Raw genomic sequence first — 19,807 nt, 5'->3', positions numbered from 1 at the left:
ATACAGTTTTTCCTTTGTCTATGGGTCAGTGGGTAGGGTTAAAAACAGCAACTCTTTCATAGGTGGTTGAGAGGGCGGGAGAAATAATTTTGGCAGTATTGACCTATAGATGTCACAAATGTCAGTGAAAAAGCAAACTAGGCCAGGAAGGGCTAATTAAGTACTTGTGAATGCCTTTCATTAAGAGACCTTAGCTTGAATAAACTGATTGGAAATCTAATTATGTACTGCTATGAGGTAAAAACAGTAGGAAACAAAGTTGTTCCACTGTTGAAGTGCCATCAAGGGAAGCAATTGCTTCCTCTGTGTTACTGTGCCTCATTCATGTGAGTAGCTGAACAGTAGATACATCACAGGGTAAATGGCTGAGTCAGGAGAGGTCAGTTTCTGCGTGGCTCCCCCATTACTTCTCTATCGTTCTGTAGCTATCGAAGGAGGTGCAGAAAAATAAGGAGTGCAGGGAGAGGCTTCCCATTGACAACTTGAGCTTACCCTCATTGGGTGTTTGGTGCCACTTAGACAGCTTTTGGGGGAAAAAAAAACATTCCAGAGAATCTCTGTTACCCGTCCATAATTTCATATATCTTCTAAGCCAGAGGCTTTTATGTATATATTTTTTAGGTCATGTAAGTCTTTGTCTTGCAGACAGGAAATACAGATGAACCAGATGAAATGCCGTTGCCAGATTCTGAGAGTGTGCATGTGATTCCAGGCAGTACTTTACTCTGGAGAATAGTACCAAGGCCATCAAATTCTGTTCAGGTGAGACAAACATATTTTTTCCCTGAAAAAAGAGAAGCCACACGCTTATCAGTCATGACTGTTACAATCATGATTTTATGTTGACTAAATGTTGCTTTTGAAATGTTTTCTGATTATTATAGATTTGCAGAACTGTGGTACACATTCAAGAAGACTTGTTTGTATTTACAATATTAGCAACTGTACACAGACAATTTACAATACATAGATATTATTTGTAGTATCAACTCATATGACAATTCAGCAGTAATTAATGGGCAGGTGTTTTGCACTTCTGCCACGTCCACTAGTTTTCGGCTCTTCCGTCGCCTGATGAACCCTTCTTTATTCTCCCCCCCTCTGATGCCTCGTCTTGGGGTTGGCAGTATTAAATGTACATCTCCACCATTCACCTACATAATTTTTTTATGGATCCTGACTCCTCAAAGGTCATCAAAGTATCTTACACCTGTCTTTGCCTGTGATGTATAATGTCTCAAGGCGTTCAGTATGTCCTTAGGGCAAGGTGTGGTTGGGAGGGTCAGAACATAGTGTATATTGTTACAGAACATCTGGTTGATATCCATGCTTTGACTGCTAGTATTGGTCCTCTGTCCCAACATATTGCTACTTTCTTCTTCACTAGCAAAAGCACTAACTCTGTGAAGTGTCTAATCTTGGCCAGGACTCCCTTTACACAGCCTTGTAGCATTGTTGAGGGAGATGGTGGCAGTGATACCACCATCATCTTTTCCAGTGCTGCAAAGACACCTTGTAAGTACCTCAGCAGATTCGGACATTCCCAGACAAGGTTTAGAAAATGGACTGTAAGACAATGGCAGCATTTACAGCTGGAGTTGTGCTCTAGCCGCAAAGATTTACCTATGTATTACATAACTGCTGAAGATGTACTAATAGGTGCCCAAGTATCTTTGGATTTCACTGGTCTGAACACAGCAGTGGCTGCATTATTTATCGGTTATCTGAAGGTCTGTCCCTCCTTCCACTCCTGTCTTATTGTGTCTAAGAGAAGTGTCCTCATATTAGCAATCTTATTGTAAAGGTAGCGTGTAGTGTGTCTGAGTTGTGGAATAACTATTAAATGTGAGAGCACATTCAAAACTAAAGTTTCATCTGGATGCATGGTTTACTATGTTTGCAGTGTGTGATTTAGCCTAAAATATGATAACGGATCTAAACTAGAGACATCCCCCAGTTCATTAAATTACTGTGTAGTCAGGAGCGTGATAATTGGGTTTATGTCTTTAATTTTAGTGAGCCCCAGGCAACTCAATTGAGCACAAGTTTTGAGTTCATTTGTCATAGGGAGACTGGGATTATCTAACATTGGAAGCTCTGGTGGGCAAAATACTGTACTTCCTGTGTATGGCGCCACTCTATGCCACACCCATACAGGACAGGCCACAGTGTTAAGTCTATCTAGTTAACTGTGCCATCAAATAGGTAGCCATGGTGGCCTACGGAAATGCAATCTTTTTTCCAATATCGATCTGCAATATGTATGGGATTGGGTGGTGCCAATGTTCACCAAACTGCTTTGCTAGTTAATAATAAACTTTGATATCTGGTACTGCCAATCCCCCTTTTGCACAGGGGAGCGTCATTGTGCCATTTGCCAGATGTGTTGACCTGCCCATATTAGTGTGGTTAAAATTTATGTTCTGGAAGAGCAACTGTGGCAAAGGTATGTATGGGTATGTTACTGAATGAGTATAGTACTTTGGGAAGGAAGACATTTTTTTAGCAAAGCTGTGCACCTGAACACTGGAAAATATATCTTTGCCCATCAATGAATAGAGTTCAGGAGCCTAACTATCACCATGGCATGGCTATCTCTTATTACTATGTCACAATCCTTATGTATTTATCCCCCTGAATACCAAACCAAATCCTCTCTCCATTGACATGGAAATTCAAGCTATATCTGTCCCATTTAAGGCATCAGTGGTTTCATTTCGGATTATCTCCTGTTAATCTGGATCTTTTATATGCCAAGTAATGGGTCCACATTCACTCTCCACTGGGAACAAAACATCCTATTGTAGCGCTTGACTCTGTCAGGGTAGAGGAGCAGAGCCTTACTCAAGGGAGGTGATGTGGGCTAGTAATTAACATTTGCTGGCACGCAATAATAACACCCAATGAATATTTGTCCAGTCTGCACGTTTTCTTTAGAAAAGTAAATTTATTACACACACTACTCGAAATTAGGCAGTAATTTACAAATATGCATAATGGTGGTGGAAATACCTTTAGCAGTATTCAGTTTGACTCCTAAAGGGCCATGACCCCAAAATTGACAGTACAACCCCTATTCATGTATAATATACCACATAACTATATATGGGGTATCTGATGGAGACTTCTAGTTGCAGAATCCTTACCTTTGAATTTCCCCTGGCGTCAGACCAGATCTGGATAATTTTTATTCGAGCAGTACCTCTGCACGCCGTCAGGTGGCATCAGTCGACTCCGTGGGCATCGTTGGTGTTGTGCTCGCCATAATGACGTTGCAGACACATATAGGCGCCACCCTGGCGTGCTGACATCAGTTCTTTTCTTGCCACGTCAGCCTATGCGCAGATCCGGAGAAGAGCTCCCACAGTAATTTTTTGACGACGTCAACATTTTTGTCATATTTTTGACGAGTTCGTGGATGCATGGAGGGAAGTCCCGTAAGACCGGATTCAAGCCCTGCGACTCCTGTCACCAAACTATGTCGGTGACGGATCCGCACCTCATGTGCCTATGGTGTTTGGAGCGCGATCACAACCCGAAGTCGTGCTCTGCGTGTCTGGCCATGAACACGTAGGCTTTGAAGGAGCGCTCCCTAAAGCTTATGGCGGCCCTACACTCGACTCAGCGGCGCTCACGTCCTGTTCGAGAGGAAGGTCTTGAGATCGGCCGTGGAGTCACCACCACTCTTCGTCCTCCAAGTCAAATGTCCCATTTGGGTCACAAGAAGTTGTTGAAGAAAGACAAGCGTTCTTCGACTTCACACCGTTGATTGGATGATAAGACACGGGAAGAGTATCGATGCTCTAGGCCTCCTTCAATGCAGCCTTCTTCTGGGTCAGCTTAGCGATTCCCCGACTTCCCGGGAGCCGGAGCCACCCCCGCCCAACTCAAAGAGTTTTACGAGGCCATGCACCTCATTTTTGGTCAGTCCGACCCACCTTCGGAGCCTTTGGGCACAGGTGAGTCAGTTTGGGTCCCTGCAGTTTTGAAGCCGTTGGCTTCGGCCTCTGCTTCGGAGGGCCCCTCCGGATCCAATCACGGATCCGTCCCGACGCTGGTCGTGCCACGGCGACCTTCCCTGGCATCAGGTCAGACGTTGACGCTCCCGACGTCAGTTGGGCCCACAATCAACGTCGATCCCATACTCATAACCGATGGCCTGGAGCTGGAACAACGTAGATCAATGCCAATTCCTTTTTCTTATGGGCTCTCCTGGACCCAGGGTTGATCCAGACCCTTATTCTTGTGGGTATGGATACAGGGAGAGTATGGAGGGGTCGCTGGACCCTTTAGAATACCAGCTTGACCCACAGATGGACTGGGTATAGGATTTAGGTGATGCCAGTGGACTAGGCACCTCCCCTGGCACTGGTATCCTCTCTCCTCCTAGCTAAAGAGGAGGGTGCTTCTTACTCTCTGGATGTGAGAAGGGCTGCTGAGGACTTGGACCTCGAGCTTCCTTCTTTGGAGGTTAGACCTAACATCCTAACCGACGTGTTTCAACCAGGGTCATATTCTTCCGAGCCCCTTTTACCCTTCAGTGAAGCACTGACAGACGTCCTTTTGGGTACTTGGTCTAGACCCAGCACAGGGGCTCCTGTGAATAGGACGATTGCCCGCCGCCATCGGCCTGCGCCATCAGACCCAAAATTCCTGACCCAACACCCCACACCTGAGAACCTTGTCATCCAGGCTTCTTCTTCATCTGGCGCATTCCCTGCCGCACCCACAGAAAGGGAATCAAAAAGACTGGATAATTTGGGGAAGAAGTTGTTTTCTTCCAACAGTCTAGCGATGCGGTCAGTGAAAACTGCATGCTTTTTGGCCCGCTATTCCCATACTCTCTGGGATACGGTCGTGAAAGTGGTGCCTGCAGTTCTGGAGTAGGCCTGGGCTGTCCTGTCCCAAGCCGTAACAGATGGGAGGGATGCAGCTAAGTTCATGATTTATTGTGGACTGGATACAACTGACTCTCTGGGCAGATCGGTTGTATCGACGGTGGCATTGATATGCCACGCCTGGCTGAGAACGTCTGGCTTTTCAGGGATGTCCAGCAATCCTTGATGGACATGCCTTTCGATGGCACACGTCTCTTCGGAGACCAGGCAGACTCGGTGCTCGATCACTTTAAGGATTTCCAAGCCACAGCCCGGTCCCTTGACCTCGTGCCTACACCTAGACCCCAGCAGTCCATCTTTCGCCCCTTTCGTGGCTATGGCAGGGGCACCCAAATGCATCCTTTTCCACCTGGCCACAGACCCCCACATGCTGTACAGTCCCTGCGCGGCTATGGATGCTGGATCCCACCATTCCTGGGGATCAGTGAGTCAGAGGGTCGCCCAGTCCACCCCCACCCCCTCCTCAGCCTCCAAGCCTTCCTAGTCCACAGAACATCAGGAGCCAGTAGGTGGCAGGAAACGCCATCACCTGCCCCAGTGGCAAGCCATTACCTCAGACAGGTGGATACTCCAAATTGTCTGAAGGGGCTACTCCCTCCCCTTTGAGACATCTCCTCCAACCATGCCACCTTCATACAGTCAGATATCGGAGGATCATATGGCGCTTCTCCACGAGGAAGTCCAAGCCCTTTTGGCCAAAGGAGCTATAGAGAAGGTTCCGTTGCCAGAAGTAGGTCGTGGTTGCTATTCCTGCTACTTTCTGGTTCCGAAAAAGGACAAAGGTCTTCAACCTATATTAGATCTTTGGTCCCTCAATCTCTTCCTAAAACAACAGAGGTTCAAAATGTTAACATTGGCTCAGGTCCTATCTGCCCTGGATCCCGGAGACTGGATGGTAGCATTGGACTTGCAAGATGCATACTTCCACATTCCAGTCTTGCCGGCCCACCGGCGTTACCTACGATTCGTGGTAGGTCACAAGCACTTTCAGTTTACCGGGCTCCCCTTTGGCCTTACAAGTGCCCCTCGGGTGTTCACAAAAGTGATGGTAGTGGTGGCAGCTCATCTGCGCAGGTTAGGGGTCCCAGTCTTCCCCTACCTCGAGGATTGGCTGTTGAAGGCGAACTCCCCGCAGACAGTCGTCTCCCACCTCCAGACTACAGTGAACCTTTTGCATTCGCTGGGGTTCACTATCAACATGCCGAAGTCACACCTGACTCCTTTTCAGATGCTCCCTTTCAAAGGAGCTGTTCTGGATACAGTGCAATTTCGGGCATATCCTCCCGAAAAGCGAGTCCAGTTCGGCTATGATACCGATGTTTCAGCCTCTATCCTGGATTTCGGTGAGAATGACTCTGAGGCTGCTGAGCTTCATGGCTTCCTGCATCCTGTTGGTTCAAAATGGCAGATGGCATATGCAGACTCTGCAGTGGGACCTGAAGTTCCAGTGGGCACAGCATCAGGGGAATCTCTCAGTCAAGGGTCAGATTTCAGAAGGGACTGCGAAAGACCTGCAGTAGTGGTTAACAAATCAGGATTGGGTCAAGGGCAGATCCCTCTCCTTTCCCCAACCAGATCTTATGATCCTGACAGATGTGTCACTTCTGGGATGGGGTGGCCACATGTGAGAGGCAGAGATCAGAGGTATCTGGTCTCCTGGCGGAAACCGGTCTCCATAGCAATCTTCTGAAGCTCTGATTCAACTAGCATTGAAAGCATTTCTTCCCTCCCTCAAGGGGAAAGCAGTGCAAGTGTTCACAGACAACACCACCACCATGTAGTATTGCAACGATCAAGGCAGAGTGGGGTTGTGGACCCTTTGTCAAGAGGCCCTTCGTCTCTGGACTCGGCTGGAACATCAGGGCATTTCCCTAGTGGTTCAACACCTGGCAGGCTCCTTCAATGCCAGAGCAGACGAACTGAGCCGACGATGCATGGTCGACCACGAGTGGCGCCTCGATCCAAAGGTGGCGCAATGTCTCCTCCTGCAGTGGGGAGAACCTTGATTAGACTTGTTCGCCTCAGTCGACAACGCGCAATGTCAGCTGTTTTGCGCGTTGGAGTTTCAAAGGCGGCTCTCGCATGGTAACGCTTTTCGTCGCGAGTGGAACTCAGGCCTCCTGTACGCCTTCCCCCCAATACCACTTCTGCCCGGAGCTCTGAAGGAAATCAGGCAAGACCGGGCCCAAGTAATACGTGTGGCTCCGGACCGGGCATGGAGAGTCTGGTATCCCAAGCTCTTGAACTTGGCCATAGCTCCTCTGATCAGGCTGCCTCTTCGGGAGGATCTTCTGTTGCAGCAGCAGGGGAAGGTCCTCCACCTGAACCTGTCAACTCTGCGACTTCTTGCGTGGAGATTGAGCGGCAACGGTTGACGTCTTTCGACTTGCCACTCGAAGTCTGTGATGTTATCTTGGCAGCCATGCATCCCTCAACCAAAACTGTATACGCCTGGCGTTGGAAGAAATTTGTGGCATGGTACATCAACAATTCTTTCAATTCTCTGTCTGCTCCTATCTCTCAGGTCCTTCTCTCTATTCTTTCCCTTGCGCCGCAGGGTTCCACCTTGGGCACTCTTCAGGGATATCTCTCTGCTATATCTGCTTTCTTTATTCAAATCTCCCATACTTGGGAGGTTTCTTAAAGGCCTCACACATCTTTTTCCTCCTATCCCATTGATCATGCCCCAATGGGATCTCAAACTGGTCTTAACTGACTTTATGTGTACCCCGTTTGAACCGCTTCACAACTGTCCTCTAAGGCTCTTAACTATAAAAACTCTCTTTGTAGTTGCCATTACTTCTGCCCGCAGAGTTAGTGAACTCCGGGCTCTGTCATCTAAGCCACCTTTTCTTGTATACACCCTGACAAAGTTGTGCTTCGCATGAGTGCTTCTTTTCTACCCAAGGTAGTGACACCCTTTCATGTCGTACAGTCCATCACCTTGCCTACCTTTTATGCATCCCCACATCCCTCTCATGAAGAGGAGAGACTCCACTGTATGGACCTAAAAAGAGCATTGGCGTGCTATCTTAATCGTACTAAAGATTTCTGGGTGGACGATCAACTCTTTGTGGGATATGTGGGTGCAAAGAAGGGGGAAGGTGGTGCCGAAGAGGTCCATTTCAAGATGGGTACTCTTATGCATCAAAATGTGCTACGCTCTGGCTAAAAAGCAACCCCCTGCAGGTTTGAGAGCTCACTCCACCAGAGCTACTGCTGCTACCACAGTGCTAGCACAGGGCTATCCATCCTGAATATTTGTCAGGTAGCAACGTGGGCATCTCTGCACACTTTTACTAAGCACTACTGCCTGGACAATCAGGTCCGAAGGGATGGCTACTTTGGCTGTTCGGTCCTGCTGGACTTTTTGGTGTGATCTTAGTTCACAGGCCCGCCACTGGGGATGATATTGCTCGGGTATCTATTCAAAGGTAAGGAATCTGCAACTATGCAACTAGAAGTCTCTATCAAATGTACAAGTTACTTACCTTCGGTAACGAAATTTCTGGTAGAGACATATTTTAGTTGATGATTCCTTACCGACCCGCCTATCCTCCTCGCACTGGGAACTGGTTTCTAGGGACAGGAACTTTCTCTTGAGGGCCCTAGTTTTAGCGCACCACTCTGTTCCTCATGGCTACGTGCTACTGGCGTGGAATGTCGTGAAAAGAAACTGACGTCAGCGCGCCAGGGTAGCGCCTATATACGACCGTGACTTCATCACAGCAAGCACAATGCCCGCGGAGTCGACCAACGCCACCTGACGGTGCGCAGAGGTACTGCTCGAAGAAAGATTCTCCGGATCCAGTCTGACGCCTGGGAAAATTCAAAGGTAAGGAATCTGCAACTAGAATATGTCTCTACCAGATATTTTGTTACCGAAGTTAGGTAACTTGTACGTTACATTAGGTCAGTGTTGTCACATTTCAGGCTGGAATCACATGTTAAGGTAATACTTCATTCCATCGCTGAATAATAAAACACTGCAGCCTCTCAGTAATATGATTTACTGTCAGCATTAACAACCCCTTTAAGTAAAGCATTGGCAAATCTTTGAATGAAGCATTGCTTAAAATCATGTTTAATAATATTTTAAAATAAAATATTGTTATATTGCTTACCGAAGAGGGCTAGGCACCACCAACTGATAAGGCAAGGCCATGGCCTCATCGGGGACATTCCACCGCCACACCTGGCTGAGGTCGATGGGGTTTTCAGTAGATGTCCAATCTTTCCACACACACATGCCCTTTGACTGCTCCCACCTGTTTGTCGATAAGGCTTGGGCACATTATGGAGTCAAGCCACCGCCAGATCCCTGAGCCACTAGCTGGGTTCCCAACAACAGCGACAGTCTTCTTTTCAGCCCTTCTGCGCCTTTGTCCATTGCTCACCTTTGCTTCTGAAATTCCATCTGTGCCAACAGGCTTCTTAATCCTTTCCTGGCCACAGACCTGGTTCCCACAAAAGTGTGGAACCCAAACTGAGCATACTGTCCATTTCCTCGCCCTTCTGGCTGCCACATCCTCCAAACCTCTTAATTAGGATCCCATTAGCAGCAGGATCAAGCACCACCTGCCCCAATGGAAAATGATAACCTCCGACAAGTGGGTGCTCTAAATCGTGTAGGGGGTTATACCCTTCAGTTTCTGGAAACCCTGCCTACCTTGACACCATCCACAGAACGACTGACGGAGGGCCATCTCTGTTTGCTCTGCCAGGAAGTGCAAAGTCCAATGACCAAAGGTGCCAGCACCAGAAATATGGTGTGGTGATTATTACTGCATTTTTCTGATGCCACAAAAGATGGAGATGTCTTCCCTATAAAAGATCTTCTTCTTCTCAATGCCTTTCCATTGAGAGAGAAATTGAAGATGTTCACCTTGGCTCAGGTTCTGTCTGCCCTGGACCTTGGAGTTTGGATGGTTGTGTTGAACTTTCAGGATGCAAATTTATACATTCTAATCCTGCAAGCTCACAGATTTTACCTGCTGTTCATGAGAGGCTAAGAACATTTCAGGTTCTCTGTGCTCCCCTTTGGCTTCCCCAGTGCCTCTTGAGTGTTAACAAAAATGACCACGGTGGTTGTAGCACATTTGCGGAGGTCAGGGTTCCTATTCTTCTCCTACCTCAACGACTGACTGTTCAAGGCGGGCTCGCACCAGGCAGCCGTCACCCACCTCCAGACTACTGCGTACCTTCTGTATTAGCTGGGGGTTCACTATCAATTTGCCAAAATCACATGTGAATCCTTCTCAGATGCTCCCTTTCAACAGAGCCATTCTGGACACGGTGCAGTTCTGCATGTATTCTCCAGAACTGAGAGTCCAGGATGTTCAAGCTGTGATCGCAGCCTCAGTCCTGTATTTCAGTGAAACTGAATCTGAGGCTCCTGGGTCTGACAGCCTCCTTCATCCTGTAGGTGAAGCACACTTGATGGCATCTTTGGGCTCTGCAGTTTGATCTGAAGCCCCAGTGAGCACAACACCAGGGGAATCTCTCAGTCTTGATTTCAGGAGAGACTGCAAAAGATATGCAGTGATGGTTGACATACTTCGATTGGATCAGCGGCAGACCACTCTCCTTTCCCCACCTGCAGCCTATAGTGGTGACTGATGGACCACTGTTAAAATGTGGATGGCCACTTGGGATAGGTGGATATCAGAGGACTCTGGTCTCCAGCGAAATCCCACCTCCATATCAGTGTACTGGAGCTGTGGGCTATCCGCTTGCCATTTAAGGCCCTTATCCCATCCATCAAAGGAAGTCTGGTTCAGGTGTTCACTGACAACATCTCTGCTATTGGTATTGCAAGAAGCAGGGTTGAGAGGGATCATGTACCCTGTGCAAAGAGGACGTGCGTCTCTGAACTTGACTGGCATGCCAGGACATCTTCCTGGTTGTGCAGCACCTGGCTGGATGTCTGAATGCCAGGGCAGACAAACTCAGCCAGCGATACCTTATGGATCATGATTTATAATGCCATTTTGGCCTGGCATGTCTGCTGCTGGGACAGATTTGTGGCTTGGTGTACTCCACGTAATTTGATCCTCTTTGTCGAAGGTGGTGTTGTTTGTGCTATCATTAGTCCGGCAAGCCTGTAATGGGAACTTCATTTACATTTGGTCCTGACATTTCTTATGGGCTTTCCATTTGCGCCCCGATACAGCTGTTCTCTGAGACTTCTGACTCTTTAGCAATCTTCTTAGTTGCTGTTACATAGGCCAAGAGAAAGAGTGAACGTCAAACCCTTCCAGCTAACCCTCCATACACCATATTTTATCTGGACCAACTGTTTCTTCAGACTCACTACCAAAGGTGATGACTATTCCACATTGCCCAAAACATCATGTTTGATATTTTTCTCTCCATGTCATCCTTTCAAAGAAGAGAAGATGCTCCAACATCTGGCTCTGAAAAACAGCTGTGTCTTTTTACACTGATCGTACCAAAGACCACCAGGTAGATGATCAACTCTTTATCGGATTCACAGGAGCGAAGAAAGGTAGGGCTTTGCAGAAAAGAACCATCTCTCAATTTATTGTACTTTGCATCAAGATCTGCCACAGACAGCTAAGAAGCAGCCTCCTGAAGGCTTGCGGGCCTATTTCACCAGGGCAAGGCTGCTATTACTGCATTGGCATGCATAGTACCAGCCATGGACGTCTGCCAAGCTGCTTCATGAGGATCACTTCATTCGTACATTAACAGTCAGGTCCGTCAAGATGGACATTTTGCCTGTTTGGTCCTCCAAGGTTTCCTAGCTTGAGCCAGTTTGCAGACCCAACTCGAGGGCGTTACTGCTTGGGTATCTATTCTTAGGTGAGGAATCAGCAGTTAGCAGTCTCTATCAGAAGGTCAAGTTACTTACCTTGGGTAAAGCTTTTTCTGTTATAGACTCTATCTTACATCAGGTTTCTCATCATCCCTGCCATCCTCCACGACCTGCGAAATAGGTTCCTTATCCTGAAGCTCCTGTTAGATTCTGCACACTTGTCACACATCATTCAGTCCTGGCTTTCGTTTTTAGCCCAGGAATAGTCACAAAAGAAACTGTTGTCAGAATGTCGGGATGGCACCTATTTAGGCACCACAAACGTCACTTTCAACGAGGCTGATGTGGAGTCAGTTGATGCCACCTGCTGGCGTGCAAATGTACTCCTCAAGATTTTCCAGATCCAGTCTTGGATCTGGAAAACGTCTAACCTGAGGAATCCGTGGTTAGATAGAGTCTACTTGAAAAAGCGTTAACAAAGGTAAGTAACTTGTTTGTCAGGAAGTTTGTTTTGTTCTTGGCTGAGGGCAAATGCAAGACTAGAAATGCAGCTGCCCTTCTGCTCACCACTGAAAAGGAGGCACTTTTTGTCCATTGATGGCCCAAGTGATGGGTCAAGCCCTGCCTCAGGACATGTAACATGCTCACTGGCTTCTTACATCTATTCAGTGAGAGGGAAGAAAGCCATCCCCATTACCAGTATCATCGTACATTCTGAGGCAAGTGTTAATCTGAATCAGAGTTAAAAAGATAATGGAGCCTCTGGTGGTGTGTACGCAGTAGGAGAAGCACCGGGTCAAAGTCCTGGTGTAGGACGGCCTTTTGTTTCCAACATCTTGGGGATTCTAAAAGTACCCAGAGGTTGTGGGTTCCCCTGGAGAAGACCAAGACATTCGCCAAAATGCAGCTAAAATGTGTTTTGGGGGGAAAATGGGAAAAGTGCTCAGAGGAAAGCAGCTGTTTTGTTCCCTGCAAATGGGATCAACGAAGGGTTTGCAATGCTAAAAGCACCATTTTCTCAGCTTTCAGGAACAGGCAGACTTGAATCCGAAAACCAAATTTTTCAACACAGTTTTGGTATTTTACCATGAATTACCCCATTTTTACTGTTTTTGTGTTTTCATCCTCCTTCCGGTTAGTGACCGAAATGGATGTGAAACCAATGCTGAATCCCAGACAGCTAAATATTTCTGAAAAGTAGACAAAAGTCTGAATTCAGCAAGGGGTCCTTCAAGGTTTTCCTATAGAAAGTAACAGGTGAAATAAAAAATATTGAAACTAGGTGGAAAAAGACAGCCAATTTTGTCCACGTTTTCTTCTGTAACCTTTTCCAGCTATGGCAGATTTATGAAAGCAATATGCCATTACATTTGCCGAACCCTTCTGGTTCCGGGATAAAGGGCTTGTAGGTTCATCAAGAATCCGAGGTACCCTGAGTCAATAAATGAGCTGCCCCTTGCAATGCGTTTTCATTGAATATCAGGTATACAGCAATTCATTTGGTAAAATATAACGTGTGAAAAACAGGTATCAAGGAAACCTATGCATTTCCAAGATGGGAACAAGATATTGAGCTTAGAAGCAGTGGTTATTTGCACATCTCTGAATTCGGGGGTACCCATACTAGCATGTAAACTACAGGGCATTTCTCACAATGGCTTCTTTCTTACACACTGTCTTACATTTGGAAGGCACAAATGTGGAGAAAAACAATTGGCAATAACACTTTTTCTTCTATTCGGTGTTTCTCCAAGTCTACCGATAAAAATTAAAAATGGTACCTCACTTGTGTGTGTAGGTCTAGTCCTCGCAACTGGAAATGCCCCAAAGCATAATGTGAATGGATTACATTTTTCCAACGAAATGAGATGCATTTTTTGCAAAGTGCATAACTGCAGATTTTGGCCTCTAGCTCAGCCAGCACCAAGGGAAACCTAGCAAAGCCATCCGTTCTTGAAAACTATACACCTAGGGGAATCCAGAACAGTGTGATTTGTGGGGCTCTCATCAGGTTCTTTCACTCAAAATCCTTTGCAAACTTCAAAATTTAGCTACAAAAACACTTTTTCCTGACATTTCAGCGATTCAAAGTTCTGGAATGTGAGGGGAGCCCCAAACTTCCTTCCACCCAGCATTCCCCTAACTCTCCCGATAACGCTGGTATCTCACTTGTATGGGTAGGCCTAGTGCCAGCGGCAGGAAACACCCCAAGAAGCAACGTGGACACATTACATTCTTCCACTGAAAACTGGCTCGATTTTGGCAAAGTGCCTAGCTGTGATTTGTGGCTTCTCACTCAGCCAGCCCCTAGGGAAACCTAGCAAACCTATACATTTTTGAAAACTAGATACTGAGGGGAATCCAGACTGGGGTGACCTGTGGGGCTGTCACCGGGTTATGTCACCCAGAAACCTTTGCAAACCTCACAATTTGTCCAAAAAACACATTTTCCTCACATTTCACTGATGCAAAGTTCTGGAATCTGAGGGGAGCCACAAAATTCCTCCCACCCAGCATTCCCCCAAGTCTCCCGATAAAAGTGGGTACCTCACTTGTGTGGGTAGGTCTGGTGCCTGTGATAGGAACCGATCACACAGTGGTTCTTAAATGAGGGCAGCTATTGACCTTGGGGTGGTCTACTCCTGACGCAGGCACTAGGCACAGGCACACAAGTGGGGTAGCGTTTTTATCAGGACAAGTGGTGAAATGCTGGGTGGTAGGAAGTTTGTGGATCCCTGCATATTTCAGTAGTTTGTATGACAGAAATGCAAGGAAAAATTGAGTTTTTATTCAATGTTTCAGCTTTGCAGGGTATTCTGGATAATACAATTTTGGGGAACCACACAAGACACACCTCTGCAGACTCCCCCGGGTGTCTAGTTTTCAGTAATGTGTGGTTTTGGTAGGTTTCCCTATATGTCAGCTGAGCCCAGGAACAAAAATGCAGGTTCCTGCCTTACAAAACCAGGTTGTTTTGTGATAGATAATTTTGATGTCTCCACAATACGATTTGAGCCCTTCCCTGTGGTGGCCCTGTGCGAAAATGGGAATTACCCAAACTGTGCGAGTCGTCCAGTAGGACTGCAAGGTGGGTTTATGCACTAACCCCATTTCGAGCATTAGTCCCAAAAATATATTCAACTCCCCCAGTGAAGTGGGTGTCCTAGAATGGGGCCCTAGAGTGCCTCCATGCTCCTTCAGAAATTGTTCTGCATGCAAATGTTTGCTTCACAATTTGCTGAAGTAAGTCTGCATCCAAAAAGAGATGGACCTAGTTGACTTGGAAAAAGTTGGCCGTATTGACTTTGTATCCAGCGTCAGCAGTAAAAGGTGGCATTTGGGCCTGAACTAAATTGAGGAGCTTTCAAGAGAGCACACTGTTTGTGCTTGCCGCCCCATGCACCTGCTCTTTGGCTTGGGCTAACCCACTGTTGTCCCACTGCACCAACTGTGCTTGCAAAGGGACAGCATGACTGTCTTCATCACATCCCTTAGAATCACTGGAAGAGGTATTGTCGGATGGGACTCCTCCAACTGGGAAGTCACTCCCAGAGTCTGCTTCATTGTCTTCTCCCTTAGATGCTGTCTCAGTATCTGCTGCCTCAGTCTCTGATCCTGCGTCAGAGCTGTCCTCCATAACCTGAGTTAGGGCTTGAGCAGCAGTCATCCATGAGACGCCACCTCTGGTACTGGCTAAACTGTCCCTATAAAACACTAGCCTATGTAGATGGTCACAAAATTGCTGTTGTGTCTGTGTGTGCGTGATGTGTGCAATAGTAAACATCAGTCACCTTATCTTTGCTTCTTCCCTCAATCAACAGGTTCTCTGAAGACACTGAAAAAAACAAAAATGACACACTATTTCTTCACCTTGCCACATACCCATCATCACAGTCTTTAGCACCTGTGGTACACAGTCTTACAATTATTTTTGGTGCTCCCACTCCCATAACCTTCTCCTCAGATTTCCTCACTACCACCCAGCAAAAGTGCCCTTCGTCTCTCACCCCCCCTTGCACATACATTTAATTTGTTTTAAAAAACAGGTAATGGCTGGTTTTACTAATCCACTCCGCTATTGACATAAAATACAGATTTGTTCTTTGCAGCAGGCATATAAACCTTCTGCACTACTTTATGGCATCAAAACTGCCACTAGATCAAATATATTGACATGTTTATTCCTGCCTAAAGGATGGGGTCTAAACATGTTGGTTGGAGTCTTTGCATTGCTTTGAAGACGCACGCTGAGACAACCGGTGGCAAGTGTGTGTGTGTGTGCATGCACACTTATCACATGTATATAAAATCTATACATATATATGAGAAAGATTTCTCTCCCTCTATAGAGTCTCTCTCTCTCTCTCTCTCTATAATAGCTGTGTGGTTTCTCTGGGGGGAGCGATCGTGGCCCCCTAGGGAAGCCACACATCTGTTAAAAACCTTGCTTTCGAGGGACCCCCTGTCAAATTCATTTTTTTAAAATGTTTTGAGAATGTAGAACACCTGCCAATCGCACCCCCTTCCTCCCCCCCACCCCGACACCCCTAATCTTACCTGCTGCTTCCTGCTCCGGTGGGGAAAACAAACTGTGACGTTCGTGCCAAGGAATGGCAACGTCACAGAAGGGCAGGTGTTAGAGGGGTAGGGGGTGGCACGGAAGCCCTTCCTGTCTCCTGAGAGGTTTTAAATAAAAAAAAGTACCTCCAGTGCAAAGCACTGGAGAATTTTTAAAACCACTCCCTGGCTTCGGCCAGTGGTTGTGACCCGCACCAGGAAGGTTGTGCGTGTGTCAGCCCTTGGCCGACAGACACACCAATAGGGTTAGAACAGGACTTAATTGAAGGTTGTGAGAAATTGAGTTTTTGGTTGACTGGAGTGTTAGCCCTGGTCAAGCAATAGCCACATCCTGTGCTTAACCCTGATGACTTGGCACAGACAGCAGTCAGACTAAACTTAGAGACAATGTGTTAAGTATTTATGCAGTACACAAGCAGCAATACAATGAAAACCCAACACAATAAAAAGTCCCAAACCAATTCAGAAAAATTGAATACATTGTATTAAAATATTTGTCACCAAAACCATCAAAATCCAATTAGTAGAACTGGAGTTATGATTCTTTAAAGTTTAAGGTTCTAAAAAGAAAGTTCTCAGTCAGAAAATGGCCACCTGGGTACCTTCAGCACAACAACCAAAGGTCCAGGAGTGGTTGGAGACCTCTTGGGGCTCAAGACTCACTCAGACTGGGTCCAGGTGTGGGTTTAAGATGGTGACAGCCTGTTATGTCCCTGTGGCTCTGAACAGGAGGCCAGATAAACTAACCCTTAGAATCACTTCTGAAGTCCTGGGTGCATGTGAAGATGCTGGACTCCCCAACAGGCTGGCCTCTGAAGGTTCAAGGCAGGCTCCAGGCAACAAAGCAGTCCTTCCAAGTACAGCAGGAGTCTGATAGAATGCACAGCAGTAGGCAGTCCTCTGAGAGCCCCTTTCGCAGGTCCAGTAGTGATCTGAATATTGGGTCTGAGAACCCTACTTTTTTACCGTGGTGCTCTGCTCCTAGAAGTTGGGCGCAGTTTCCAGAAGGCTTCTTTGAAGTTCCAGGAGTTTGCTGCCTCCCTCACCCTGTCTTCTAGCTGGCTGCACTGACAATACAGGGTTGTTAAGCCTATTGTGTGGTGGCAGAGCCCAGCCTATTTAGGTGTAAGTGGGGCTGTGGTTATTTCTACCCCCGCTCCCTATGAAGTCAGGTAATGGCCCATTCATGCTCTGCTAATCCCACTATTGTGTGACGGTCTGGGGTGAATTCACAAAGTCTGTTGGGCTTGCAAACCCGGAAATGCCCCATTAAAAACTTCTGAGTTGATCACTTGACTTTGCAGGGACCAATGCTTGTTTGCAGGGACCAATGCTTGTTGGAACTAATGCTCTTTAGAGACCAGTGCTTGTTTGGGGAAAAAGTGTTGCACAAGCCTCTAGCATCCCTATGACTCACTTGGTGTGGCTCCATATGACTCAGACTAGGTGTGGCTGGATGCAGCAGGTATTTAAACCACACCGGGCCTGAGGGAATTGCTTACTGTAAAGGTCACCGGCTGCAGAGGAGGACTCTCCTCTTTTGATCTACACGTTCTGTTCTGTCCAGCATCTTGGAGGCCGCTTATGGAAAAAGAAGTGACTAAGGGACTTAACCCTTAAAAAGGCGGTAACGCACTGCACCAATTTAAGAATATTTATTGCTAAAACATGATACTTGCTGACTTGAAACTTGATAAGGATATGTTTCAGGATGCAATGCGCCTGAAAGGGCACATCTATGGGTTTTAAGGTCATTGGGATGTTCGTCTCTTGTCATGCTATAATGCTTACTATGGGTGCTTGTATTATACCACAGGAAGGAGTTTCTGTTCAACAATTATAATGAAAACGCTATACTGTGAAAGCGTTTATTATCGCTGAGTTTAATGTGGCATTACTATTGTTGTTAGCGATATGATGTACTGTGAATACGGTTATTATCTCTGAGTTCAAGGTGGCATTTGCATTATTTCAAATTGTTGCTGGTGATGTGGAACATTCTGTGTTTGCTGCTTAAACAAAGTTGAAGATTATCTTTGTCATGCTCAAAATTACTCTAACAGTGATAAGCTGGTTGTTCATGAAGTTGAAAGCTATTGATTAACCCTATGTTTTCATAGTAATAAAACGTGAACCGTATTCCTTGATATTAACCCTTTTCAGTGTGACTTAACCACTGAATTGCATTCCTCGCAATAATAGCACAGTACAATGAATATATGGAGAATCTAATTCCCTGAGAGTTTGTTCTTATTATTGTTGCCTATATAAATGTCTATGAGTCGAGTGAGTCAGCATCTTGGGAAATCTCATGAAGGTGAAACACGCAAAATATCCACTGAATGTCAAGGAACGTCTAAGTAGGCTTAATTGAAGTGACGATGGACTAATCTGGTATCACAGTGGGAGTAGTTATAGACAGTATAGGTGGTTCCAAGGCCCTTATTTAATTACAGGTAATCCACATAGTTTCCAAAAATTCCTAGAGAGAGGGAGAGCCATCAAAAGTGGGAAAGGGGACCCCACCAGTTACATCTAGCTTGCATCTAGTTTAACAGTAGAATATACTTGGTTTATGAGATATTAGTTATTCGACTGATGTCTAATTTATCATAGGAAAGACCGGCTCTTCAAGAACCATCACTAGGCATCCGAATCCAGCCCTGCAACTCTAGTTTCTCGCTCCTTCTCTCATTCATCCCCTTTCCTCCGGGACGTTGCGGTGCCGATCATGTGTATTTAAGTTGGAGGCATGCAACGTTTAGGTGGAACTGGGAACAAGCAGCTTGGTCAACATTGTGTCTCTGTGGAACAGACAAGTTAGTGCTTGACACTGTCGGTTACACCCAGTCATGTAACCTAGGAGGGCTGCAGACACAGAGTGCTAAGGGCAGGAAAATGCCAATTTTCTAAGAACTTGTAATAATAAATCCGACTTTGTCATCAAAGAGGTGTCATCATTACAAGTTTATAGATACCAGCCATGAGATATCTACCGCTACTGGTTTAGGATTTACAGATTATTAAATCTAGTAAGGAATCCCCAGTGTTATCCTGTGGGATGAGTAGGTCTCCCAGCACTGAAAAAATGAATTTGGGAGTTTTTCATGGCTAGGACATGTAAAGCTAGAAGACACATATCCTACCTTTTAATTACACAGCACCCTGCCCTGTGGGCTACCTAAGGTCTACCTTAGGGGTGACATATGTAATAAAATGGGAGTTTAAGGCTTGGCAAAGGGTTTTAAATGGCAAGTCGACCCAGCAGTGGGACACTCCCTTCAGGCTGCAGTGGCAGGCCTGGGGCATGTTTAAAGTGCTGCTTAACTGGGTGACACAATAACTGCTGCAGGACCACTGGTAGTATTTAATTTACAGGCTCTGGGTATATGATCTACCACTCAACAAGGGACGTACATCTAAATTAAATATGCCAATCAGGTATATGCCAATCGAATCATGTTTTAAGGAGCAAAAACAATCACTTTAGCAGTGGTAAAGTGCACAGAGTCCTAAGGCCAATGTGCAAAATCCAACAAAAAGTAATAGGAGG

The 19,807-nt window shown here is 46.2% G+C and overlaps 1 protein-coding gene across 3 annotated transcripts in view; it reads left to right on the top strand.

Moving 5' to 3' along the window:
* The window catches only part of OSBPL1A (oxysterol binding protein like 1A), a 1,294,449-nt gene that overhangs the window by 1,134,248 nt on the left and 140,394 nt on the right, over nt 1–19,807 (top strand). For all 3 annotated transcript variants that reach the window (XM_069220031.1, XM_069220033.1, XM_069220032.1), the window contains one exon: nt 646–762. In XM_069220031.1, coding sequence (XP_069076132.1) covers nt 646–762 — 117 coding nt within the window. The remainder of the gene's footprint in view (nt 1–645; nt 763–19,807) is intronic.

Source organism: Pleurodeles waltl, chromosome 2_2 (assembly GCF_031143425.1).
Source record: "Pleurodeles waltl isolate 20211129_DDA chromosome 2_2, aPleWal1.hap1.20221129, whole genome shotgun sequence".
Lineage (NCBI taxonomy): Eukaryota > Metazoa > Chordata > Amphibia > Caudata > Salamandridae > Pleurodeles > Pleurodeles waltl.
Note: the sequence above shows the minus strand (reverse complement) of the source record. Positions and strands in the feature narration are given on the sequence as shown.